The sequence below is a fragment of the Peromyscus californicus genome, unplaced genomic scaffold, assembly GCF_007827085.1.
Source record: "Peromyscus californicus insignis strain IS unplaced genomic scaffold, ASM782708v3 Scaffold_22__1_contigs__length_63687245, whole genome shotgun sequence".
In the NCBI taxonomy this organism is placed as follows: Eukaryota; Metazoa; Chordata; class Mammalia; order Rodentia; family Cricetidae; genus Peromyscus; species Peromyscus californicus.
Window position 1 is genome coordinate 20,154,463 of NW_026294525.1, and position 11,698 is coordinate 20,166,160.

Below are 11,698 nucleotides of genomic sequence, written 5' to 3' on the forward strand. Positions count from 1 at the left end.
TAAGTATATTTGTTATAGTTGATGCAGTGCTTAAAACTTAATATTTACCCATTGCCTCAGGGATCGAGGCAATGAAACATTTCAGATGACTCAGAATCTTTACCTCTTCAGTTTCCTCCTGTCACTTCAGACTCTAGTCACATTGACTTCAATTCTGACCTTTTATTTCTTGCCTTAAAGCTTTTGGATATGTCTCCCTGGTATCCACACTTAAACACCTGCAGTGTGCTAGATAGCATGCATTTTTACAGTACTTTCATTAGCCTGTTACTGCCTCCACTTTACAAAAGGAGCAGTAATTTGTCAGATATTTATTTATTGTGATACTGGGGGACAAATTAGGGGTTCCCATGTGCTGTGAAAATATTCTTACTTAGCTGATTCCCAGCCCTCTTGTTTTTTTTTTTTTACTGTAATGGAGGGTTTCACTAAATTGCCCAGACTGGCCTAGAATTCATGCATCGTCCAGGCAGGACTTGAATTTGTTATCCTCCTGCCTTATCCCCTGGTAGCTAGAATTACAGGCCTGTGCCACCAGGCCTGGCAGCAATGATGATTGCTCTTGTCAGCTGAAAAATTACTCTGTTGTCACAGAATTGTAAGGCATCTGGCTACTTTGGAAACCATTACCCTCTTGAGAAATTGTTATGAATGCTGCCCTCATCCCAGTACTGCTACTTTCTAGAGTATCTGCTATTTACCATGTGGAGCTGGCCTTCTGTCTTTGTGGCTTCACTGTCATGTAGATTAATCCAACTGCAGATAAAAATATTCAGGAAAAAAAAATGCACTGAGCATGCATTGCATAGACATTCCTGTTCATTATTCCCTACTACACAACACTTACATTGTATTTGGTATCAAAAGTAACCTAGAGATGATTTTAAAAGTTTATGGGAGGAAATGGATACACCACTTTGACCAGTATGAAGAACAATGGATTTATTCCTTTTTAATTTGTAACTATTTAGAACTTGCTATTTTATGTTTCTATAGCAATAGAAAAGAAGTAGAAATAGAGCAGCTAGAGCAGAGCAAAAAGGGCATTCTGAGTTTTTGTTCATTGGATTATTTTAATCTAAAGCAGAATTTTCTTCTAGGTATGGCGATTCAGTACTGCGTTTTGTTCTGTTAATGAATGGAAATTTGCTGACATCCTAAGCATGGCTGACCACTTGAAGAATTGCAGTTACAATGTTATAGAGAAACGGGAGGAAGCAATCCCATTGCCATGTATGTGTGTAACTCGAGAACTTACTAAAGAAGGACGTTCACTGCGCTCAGTTTTAAAACCCGTACTTTAAAAACTGTATTTACTTGCACATACATGCAAGCACCTGGTATGAGTTTTGTAATGTATGACACTTTATTAATGTATTAAAGACTACAACTAGCTCAATTTATTGTCACTATGTACATACTGTTTTGCAGTGACATATATTTTTATAATGTACTGTTAATTGGGGGAAAAAGTTGCCTTAATATTTGAAGTGTGTGAAATTGTTGGAACATTGCTAGACAGGGTAATCTAATCTTTATCTGCATAATTTTTAAAATTAGTAATTTTAATGGTGTGCATATTTACGTTCTGAAAATTTTTGCTTCTCAAACTAAGAAGAACTTGACCAAAAAATTAATTTTTTATGTTTTCTGTGGGTTGAAGCCCATATTATCAAAAAGCAAAACTTTGATTCAAATTTTCCTGCATACATTTTTTTTCACAGAACACATTCAGTTGTTTAAACACTGCCGTAAGATTGCTATCAAGTTTTTCTGATACTTTTCTAATTATTGATCATCCATGATCTCCAGTACTTAGGTACAGGCACAATAATGACTTCATGCCTTCAAAACAACTCATAAAAAATGTTTTCATCCTCTTTTCTTTACACTCTTCTGCTGAAAATGGTCCTATGCAGTCCTTTTTCACTAAATCCCATATCTGAGGAGTCATGGCACAGTGTACTATGTGACGGACTACAGTAAAAACAAAGCAAGCCTATGAATTTAACTTGAAATTTTTCATGGTGTTTCATGTTTTCCTAGGTATCTAATGTTTGAAAAGAAAATATACCTCACTATAAGTTTGAATTTGGCATATTGTTTGAATAAACTTCAAATATTCAGAATTCAAAGGGTTTGACTTTTTAAGGGGCTTTTAAAATGTTCGTATAGTGAACTATATGTCTATAAAAATACACTGGCATTGTTTTAAGACATTTAAAAATGTGAAATTTCCAAGTGTTTATAAGTTAACATCGAGCAGAAACCTATCTTGGTTGATAATCTTTTTAAAACATTTCCCCAGTCATGCTTCATGTTTCCGTGTCGGGACATAAGAGTTGTGTCTTTTTGTAAAAATCAAGTGTGGCAATGAAGTAGTCAAGAATCTACAGTTTTGAAATTGATTTATACCATATTCACTTAATGTGCTTCTTTTAAAGAAATGAGCATACAGGGTCGATATGTAGAAGTAAATTCCAGAGGCAGAGACAAAAGTTCCTTATCCACATAAATTCTGGCACTGATGAGCTGAAATGACTAGTGATGCTGAAAATCAACTCTGTCTTCTCTTTCTGTGTTGTTTTGGAAGTTCTTTGTGGTTACGGGTTCCTCTTTCCAGATGTGGTAGTCAGACTGGGGAGCGGTATCCTTGGCTATTGAAGATGGATTCTCACCTGCTTGAGATTTGTCGGCAGCCTCAGGCCTGGTCAGAGTTGAGAGTGGAGCTGGAAGACTAGTCACCTGTTTCTTACCTGTCCTTTAACCCAGTGCCTAAACTTTCTGTTTCAACTGGGAGACTGAATGCATTAAAAAACAAACAACAACAATAATAAAAAAAACCAAAAAACCTTTTGTTTTTGCCAAAAGGTAGAAATAGGAATCAAATGTGACAGAATATAACTTTGCTTTTTAAATTTTTTTCTGAAGAATGTGTCTATAGTCAGGTAACATAAGCATTAACCTTATGTTTTATGTTTGTATTTTTTAAAATTTCATGGTTTGTAAATTTCAATCTCGTTCCACACTGAGATAATTAACATTTTTTCACCTTTTTCACTGAATGAAATGGATATTTTAATAATAGCATATGTACATGAAAACTTTCTATCTACTTTTATTTGTTCAAATAAATACTTTTTACAACTTATTCTGGGTGAAAAATGATAGTCAAGAACTGACAAATCTTATTTGAGTTAAGCATAATTCAGCTGTTTTTCTTAAGCTATTGTTGCAGTTTCAGATACCTAGAAATAGCTACTTACTAAAACTTGAGTCTTACAACTACAGACAGGGGGACAGTATGGAATTTTACATGAAACTCTGCATAGAAAAAATATTCCTCATTCTTCATGATAGTTAACATTTAATTGCTGTTGATATCACTGCATTTTAGCCATCAGTCCTTCATGTGGAAGCAACTTCAGGAGACACAGGAACTGAAAGTTCAAATATTTGCTTACTGAAACCATTTTAGTACTAATAAATACAATCCTAAAAAATACAATTACCGTATTTTACAAAAGTTGACATGAACAATGTGGTAAGTAAAGTAACAACAGTGGTAAATTCTTAATTAAGAAAATACTAAATTTAGATTAAACCAGAAGGTGAACATTTGGGTTTACAGGTTAATTAACGTCATAAAAAGTATTCCTCTCTGATTCTTTGGTGAATTTGTTGCATGAGTACTCTAAAGTACTATGAACTACAGCCACTAAAAATCACTTAGAAGCTAGTCCAAAGCTTTTCCAAGTTTTCCTGTAATCATAGGCACTTTTTCTAAATATAGTAAAGATGCAGCCTTTAAAAGAAAATTAAAATTTATCAGATCAGTTATATTTATTAAATTAAGAAACGACTATCTCTTAAAAATGAGAGCTCTGGGAACGTTAAAAATGTATACAATTTGTTGTCTTTATCAATGCATTATTGTGTGTTTAACTTAAAATGAGTAAGTTAACTAAACAACTTAGTATTTTACCAAAGTTAAAGCAAGAATTCTATCAGAAACCTGAAACCCAAAGAAAAACTAGAACGACTGACTCTGAGCCAGTAGCTGTCCAGACTTAGCAATACACCATGACATGGACATTGATGGTAGAATGTTAGATGCTAGATGTTAGAATTTTGAGTTCCAACCTTTGTCTGAAGCTTGGCAAAGTAGAACACTTAGGAACATGGCCAGTAGTGTGCCTGGTCATCTGTTAGGCTTCGTTTCCTCAGAATGCTGCTCACTGGCCACATCTTTGCCCTCCTTAGATTTTTGCTACTATGTGATAATGAGTTTGTACTTTCTAATCTTTCCAGATATGCTCATATTTTTCTGTTTCTATTTTATTTGATTATCCCTGAATTGTTTTTTAGTGTTCTGATTGCAAATTTGAAATTGGGAAGTTCCTGCCAGATTTATGACAGAAGGATTTTTCTTTTCTGTTCTAGAAAGGTTCTTGTCATTCAAAGATTGTTGGTCAGCCCCAAGTTGCAGTCACCAAATTTTCTGGTAGAAGAAAACATCTGTTGGTTCTCAAGTGCCTGCAGAAATTACAAGGGCACTCGGGCATGTCTTCTGCTCAGTGTTTTTAGTAAAGATACGTTGTGCTTTATTGTGTGAGAAATTGGGTATTGACCTCCTTCAGATATCTGTAGTCTTTCTCAGTTTATTTGATGAGTTCTAATCCCCAGTTTTCCAAGGTAACATCTCTTACGTTTTTCTAGTTTTACTTCACTAATACTTAATCCATTTCACAGATTTTACATCTCAGATTTCGAATTCTGAGTTCTGTCTCATGACTGAAGCAGTATGCTTTCTTACTTAATTCTATAAATTTTCTTGAATGTTGCATGTTTCTTCATTCATGTCTTAGATTTTTTTCGTTTCCGTTGTTTTCTAAGACATATTTCATGTTATGTTACTTCTTTATTATATTGCTATGTTTTAAATGTAACTTTCTTATTTTTTCATTAAAAAAAAAAAATGAGCATTTCTTCTTTGTTGAGCTTGTTTTAAGACCAAATTGAGGAGTTCCAATTTCTGCTCACATTTCCATGTTCTGTGACTCCACTTCTTTTGTTTCTTGTAGCTCCTTCTGCATTTCACTAATCTTTTCATGTTTTTACTTTTCTCTATAAGCAACTTATAGTGACTTGTTCTGTTAACAACTTATGTGAATGAACTGCATCTGGATTTCCAACCATCTTCCAAAATCATCATAGTTCATTTGAAAGTTTTCAATTAACATCAAAATGTTCTCATAATTTTGCAAATCATAATTCTCAGAATATGATTCAGATACCCAGGTGTAGGCCTGATGGTCATCCACAGCATTTACATGTTTTGTGAACACATTCTTTTAAATGAGTGCCCCCTTCATATTCTTCCTTTTCAAGGGCAAATTGCTGGACACCAGTCCTTCTCCACTTGTCTGGCTTCTGTGATCTCTGAATGGCTGAGCTTGGGGACACAGGGCTATCCTGAGTTGTGTGCGGCTGTGCTCTACCAGGCATTATTTTCCACACCTTTTGCTGTTCCCCTTTTTATTATGCCACCATATTATTTTGCGAAAATATTCTTTCTGCTACATTTATTCAAATTCCTAATGGACTTACATGCCTCATTAACTTATAAAGAGAAACTTTGACCTGGGTAAAATTTTAATACTTTGCTGACAAATTCCAAGCGTGATCATACTGTTTCTGTAATATTGACATTCCACGTGTTCTAAGAGTTGTTGATTGCTGATTATCATTGCTGACTCAGGTTTTACTGGTGAACATGAAGTTTATAAACTTGTAAAACTTAGTTTTTTCAACTTCTTCAACATCTTCAAAGTTGTCCCATCCATCTAGTATTAGGGAAAAACTAGAGTTTCTGGTGTGACTATTTCTCTAAAATATGTAATGAGAACCTCTTAATCATGAAAGAGATATGTTTTATATTGGCCTAGCAGTTTGTCATTTGAGGAGGCTGTTGATTTCTGTCTTTGGTAGTTATCAAGATGAAGGACAAGTCTAAGAATGGAGGGCAATATCTAAATTCACTTTATTCTCAGCCTCCTTCACCAGAGATTACTGTATATTCTTTGTCAGTTTTTATCTATTTTTGAGACCTCACAGGTCTCTTGGGTGTCAGAAGCAACAATCTATGCTCAGGTATCCAGGTGATCCTGATACACAGTAAGAGGCAATTTGGGTTTTGTTTTTTTTTTTTTAATTTTTAAAATTACATCTTTTCTCCCTTCCCTTTCCTCCCTCCAGCCTCTTCCATGTCCCTCTCTCACTCTCTCTCAAATTCATGGCCTCTTTTTCTTTAATTGTGTATTTAGGAATACACATACACAGATACTACCTGCTCAGTCCACGAATGTTACTTGTGTGTATATGATTCCAGGGCTGACCACTGGTATTGGAGAACCAATGGGGGCATTTTTAGCCCCACTCCCAGTATTCCTCGGTTGACTAGTTCTTTATTTATGGTTGAGGCTTCATAAGCAGTCTTGCAGGAAAGCCTGGGGCTTGTCGACTGTCTCTCTCTGTTATTCAGGTGAGTGTGTTGGTATGTACATATTTGAAATGCTAAATGAAGAGCCATAATTTATTAAAACTAATGTTTAAATTAACTATGTATATATGTTAATTTTCTAGCCATGTGGTCAAATACATTGGGTACTGTGATTTGGATTTTTGTTTTTAAAAAAAGCAGTATTTTAAATTTCCCTAGTATCATACTGGTGTTGACTTTATTTATGGTAAATTATGGTGTAAATTTTAGCTCATCAGTAACCTTTAGCTAAATAGTCTTGTTCTCTTTAGTGATTGCAGAATCTGGTCAATACCCAGGATTTTTAAAATAAGAAAAGTGTAGAAGTAAAGAAATACTGAATCAAATCCTGTGAAGATGTTTAATGGGAATCCCCTCAACCCAATCAGTAAGAAATATTAATTGCAGGTTTCTGGTTTATCGTGGTGTAGAATCTGTTTCTAGGTCTTTGCCACTATTTGCATACATTGATGATGTTATATTATCTGTCCTTTCACATTGTGAGAATCTTAGTAATATTGAAATAATGGTGTTTGCAACAAAGCTATGCACATTGAAGGTATAGGAGTTTGTTACTATACTAATAAGGGATTTTATTTGAAGAGATTTTACTATTGGATTTGGTGTAAAACAGAATTTTGTGTGTGTGTGTTTTCTTTCCCCAACTAAAAGTCATTGGGTTTATGTTTTAAATATTGTGAGGAAAGGGTATTGAAACATTTTAAAGTTTGTTTCATGATTGACATACTACAATGGAAGTGGATGTGATTGAGACCTGCATAGTTAGCTGCTAAAAAGTGAATGAAAGCAGTTAGACCAACTCTCTGGACAAAACGTTTGGCATAGAAAGACTTTTTCTGCTACTATGCTTGCCTCGTTATCTAATTGTTGCTGTAAATGGTCTTGCTGTCTTGATAACTATGAAGCAGAGTTCTGGTTATTATGCCTTTAAATCAAATGTAGTCAGGACTAGCTCATCCCATTGTGTTTACAATAACATGCCAATAGATTTTGTTAGTATTAATCTAAATCTGGTTTCTAGAAAGAAAAAAACAATTCTTTCAATAAAGCCTAAGTCTAGTGAAATCTTTTCCAAATTACATGAAAAAGAAGGCTAGTTCTTTTGAAGACACCTTTTATATAACTATTTCGTGTTACTTAGAAGATTGTTTGAGATAATAGTTCTCAACTTCCAGTTTTATGATGAGAATATTGAGGCATTCAGTTTAATAGAAATATGCCCTGACAAGGATCCCTCTTCTACTTCACAGATGCAGAGAGAGAAGGGACATTTAAATAGAAGGAAGTTACTGTTGTCTGAAAATTCAGTTCTTACTGTTAGGGAAAGGATTGTGTGTGATACCAAATACACTAATGAAGAGTGGTGTGTTATGTTGGAAATCCTTTCCAAAACTGAGACATTTTACTAAAGGTTTGTGGAATTTTGTTGCCTCTGCAGCTGAAAAAAATATACATTTACTGTATATATGTAAATGTATCTAACTTCTAATCTTCATAATTGATCATCTTGAGTTTTGTTACCTTAGACCATTCAAAATATTCTAGTTGGATTGATGTTTCATTGTATTATGTGTAGAATGACTTGGCCTTAATAAACTACAGAGAAGTAAATTTGGGTTACAAACATGATTCGTTAACACACTGTAGAAATACAGTAAAAATTTGTTGATACAGATCTTTAAAATAATTTTTCAGCCTTTTGACATGCTGGATTGAAGTTTCCATTCTATTTTTTTAATAATTTATTTGTATTATTTTTATGTGCATCAGTGTTTTGCCTGCATATATTCCATGTGTGGGTGTCAGATCTTGGAGTTACAGATAATTATGAACTGCCATGTGGGTGCTAGGATTTGAACCCAGGTTCTTTGGAAGAGCAGGCAGTGTTCTTAACCGCTGAGCCATTTCTCCAGTCCCGAAGTTTTTATTCTTAAGACAAGAAAAAACATTTCAGAGCAGATTGACAAGAGAATTAAATCATTTCTTTTTCACTAATACTAATCCAGGTTTTAGCATCTCCAAAATCATTTTATTAACATATTTGCATGATTATATTAGATAATGGCTCTTCTATTGTTAGTTCTAGTGGGGGCAATATTTCATGTGTTGAAAGTAATAAAATTACATTTCAGTTGGATTCTTCATATAAGATTCATAGGTCCAATTATCCTTTGCTATTAAACATAAAAAGTCATTGAAATTTTGCCTTTTTAGCATAAATTATTTACATTTTCTCAGAAAAGATTATAAAGAAGTAAATAAACTTATTTAATATTTGTCAGGAAAACTGATAAGAATCAGACAGTTTTCTTCTGTTTCTAGTCAAAAGGTGACATTAATTGTTAGGCTATTACATGATAGTTAAGAGCCAGTGATAGAAGAACATTCAAAAGACTGTAGAGTTGAACATCGAGCTGGGGTCGGGGTAATGCTCAGTTGGTAAAGCACTTGCTGGACAAGCACGGGGACATGAGTTTAATTCCCAGAACCCGTAAAAATGCCAGGCATGGTGGCACATACTTGGAACCCCATCGCTGAGGAGGTGGAGACAAGCAGACCCACTGGCCCCCCACTTTAGCCCAGTTGGTGAACTGCTTCGAAAGAGGTGGATGATGTTCCTAAAGATGACACCTAAGGGAGGGGAGTCCTCTGCCTCCACCAGCACTTCAACAAAAACCCCTGCTTCTTGCTATCCCAGAAGAGTTGGTTCTGTTGAAATATTTTTTGTAAGTTATTGTAATGATGCATATTTATTCTGTGGCTTAAATTTTCTATGGGGTGATCAAAATGCCTAGATTAATTATATGGAGTTTTAAAAAAGCTAATCAAATTTAGCGGATTTCATCAACGATTTTATTTAAATAACATACTCCGCTTTTTAAAAAGTCTCTTTGGGTTCAACAGTAAACAGATTTGTAGTTTTGAAACATTTTAATTACAACATTCAGGTTTAGCCATATTGTTTAACCAAAACAGGCTATAGAAATCAAAATTAAACCACCATATGTTCAAGGGTAAAATTACTGAAAGAATAATTGTTAGTTGAGTGTCTTTTGCTAATTATTTAAACTAATTACCCTTATTTATTTTACATAAGCAGAGAACAAGAGTACTGATTTGCCACAATATTCCAGTAACCCTGACATGCAATTGCTTTGAATGGTTAAAATCTCAGTGAACATGACTTCTGAAGATTTCAATTCTGCATTTAAAATGTTAAAGCTGTATTGTTTATCTGAATGGATTTACATCTAGAAAAGTAACTGTACTTACTTATCTCACATGCTGTGTAGCTTCCACTATAACCTTTATTTTTTCTTATGTTACATTCATCACTGTCTTTAAGTTCAAAATGATATGGTATTAGTTGGAAAAAATGTATGGTGCTAGACACAAAAGGCCACATGTAATTGTATTTATATGATCTAGAATAGGTCAATCCAGAAAAACAAATCAGATTAGTGTTTACCAAGAGAAAGGGGGATGTCTACTTAATGAGTACAGGGTTTCCTTTTGGAGTAATAGAAATCCTCTAGATCATGACCTCGATGATGTTTGCACAGTGTTGGGATGCACTGATTGCCACAAATCATATACTTTAAGATGGTAAATTTATGTACTATGTATTTTGCTACACTTATATTTTGAGAAGGTTGTGGTATTTGAGGTCATTATTAAATCTCCCCCAAATAAGTGTTCCCAAGGCTTCTGAAATGTTCAAGCTGTAGTTTGGAATTAAGATAGCATTAATAATGTGGCAAAGGTATTAGATTAAAATTCTCAGGAAGTCCATGAATCCTATCTTAGACTTATTGCTGACAGCAGTAGAAACAAAGCTGATTCCTCACAATTTCCTTATATTGAAGACAACTGTGACCTAGGAGTTCCCTTCTGTTGATATTTTTTACTTCTTGCCTTTTGTTATGATCCCTGTGACTTTTAAAAATGTGTTTCAGAATCATGCTTTGAAAAAATGTACTTTCATGTTTTTTTAATTTTATACTTTATGTTCCTTTTAAAAAACAAATATAGTATGTATTAGGCAAGATTTAATAAATTGAACTCTACATTTTTTTAAAAATCCTTTTGTATTGTCTTGTGGAAAAGAAACTACTTGAATCTTGAGCTTTGTAATAAGCCTTTTATGATCATTTAATATCTGGTGAAATTGAACTTGTTACTGTGTTCATTGCACACTTATTGAACGCTCATTCCAGTTCCTCTATAGGCATGACTCTGGGAGGCTTTTCAGGTAATTTATCATTTTTCTATCATTTACCATCTAATAGTGATGCCAGAGAAGTGGACAAATTCCAGGAAAACAAAGAATTAAGGTAAAGATTCACTTACAATGTTTATCCACATAATTCTCCAAATACTTCAAGAACTGTTCTTCGGCATACTTATATATATATATGATCATAAGTAATCCCTCAAGGAATTCATGTATTTCTCTTGATTCTGGGAGGCGTTGATTTCACGTCATTTGAAGCTCACAACTGCGCAGAGTGCTAAGATACCAACTTTGCAAAATCGCAGACTCAACGATTAAAAGTTAAATTGCTTTGCAAATAGCTGTGCTTGTCGTATAATTGGGAGTATTCATGCCAATTAAAGGGTATATTCTCCAAGTGGAATGACAATGAGTATAATTAAATGAGATTAACAGAATGAGGATACTGAACTAGATCATCAGGATAAAAGGACAAGAAGAGACTTGTACTGCAATAGCTGTACTTACACAGTGCAACCAGATTCAGAATCAGAGCACAGCAAATAACTGTGTATTCATGCTCTGACAGTTTATTGTACTTTGTTAACCCAAGTGATTTCTTATTAATGGAACTTGTTTGCTGTTTAGGGAATAGGTCATTTAACCCATATTCCATTGTCTTTCTATTCCATATTGCACTCTACCTTCTTTCTGATTCATTGTACTTAGTTCTCCACAACTATCTTTTAATGTCACTGAACTGTTTTATCCATTTCCTTTGATGAAAATGTTCTCCTTCAACTTGCCTTGTTCACTATTGAAGATATAATTCTAGATAACACTGTTCTTAGACTTTCTCATCACCTTTTATTTTTGTTTCTTTTTCCAATTATTTTCCAGCATTAATCACACTCCAGTACCAT

General features: G+C 34.1%; 1 protein-coding gene across 11 annotated transcripts in view; it reads left to right on the top strand.

The window, feature by feature from the left end:
- LOC128118422 (F-box only protein 30) overlaps window positions 1–9,327 on the top strand; it is a 135,419-nt gene extending 126,092 nt beyond the window's left edge. For 7 of the 11 annotated variants that reach the window (XM_052751023.1, XM_052751030.1, XM_052751031.1 and 4 more), the window contains one exon: window positions 1,101–9,327. In XM_052751023.1, coding sequence (XP_052606983.1) covers window positions 1,101–1,304 — 204 coding nt within the window. In that variant the 3' untranslated portion in view covers window positions 1,305–9,327. The remainder of the gene's footprint in view (window positions 1–1,100) is intronic. The other 4 variants (XM_052751020.1, XM_052751021.1, XM_052751019.1 and 1 more) reach the window with 1 other exon arrangement.
- Window positions 9,328–11,698: the final 2,371 nt, after the last annotated feature.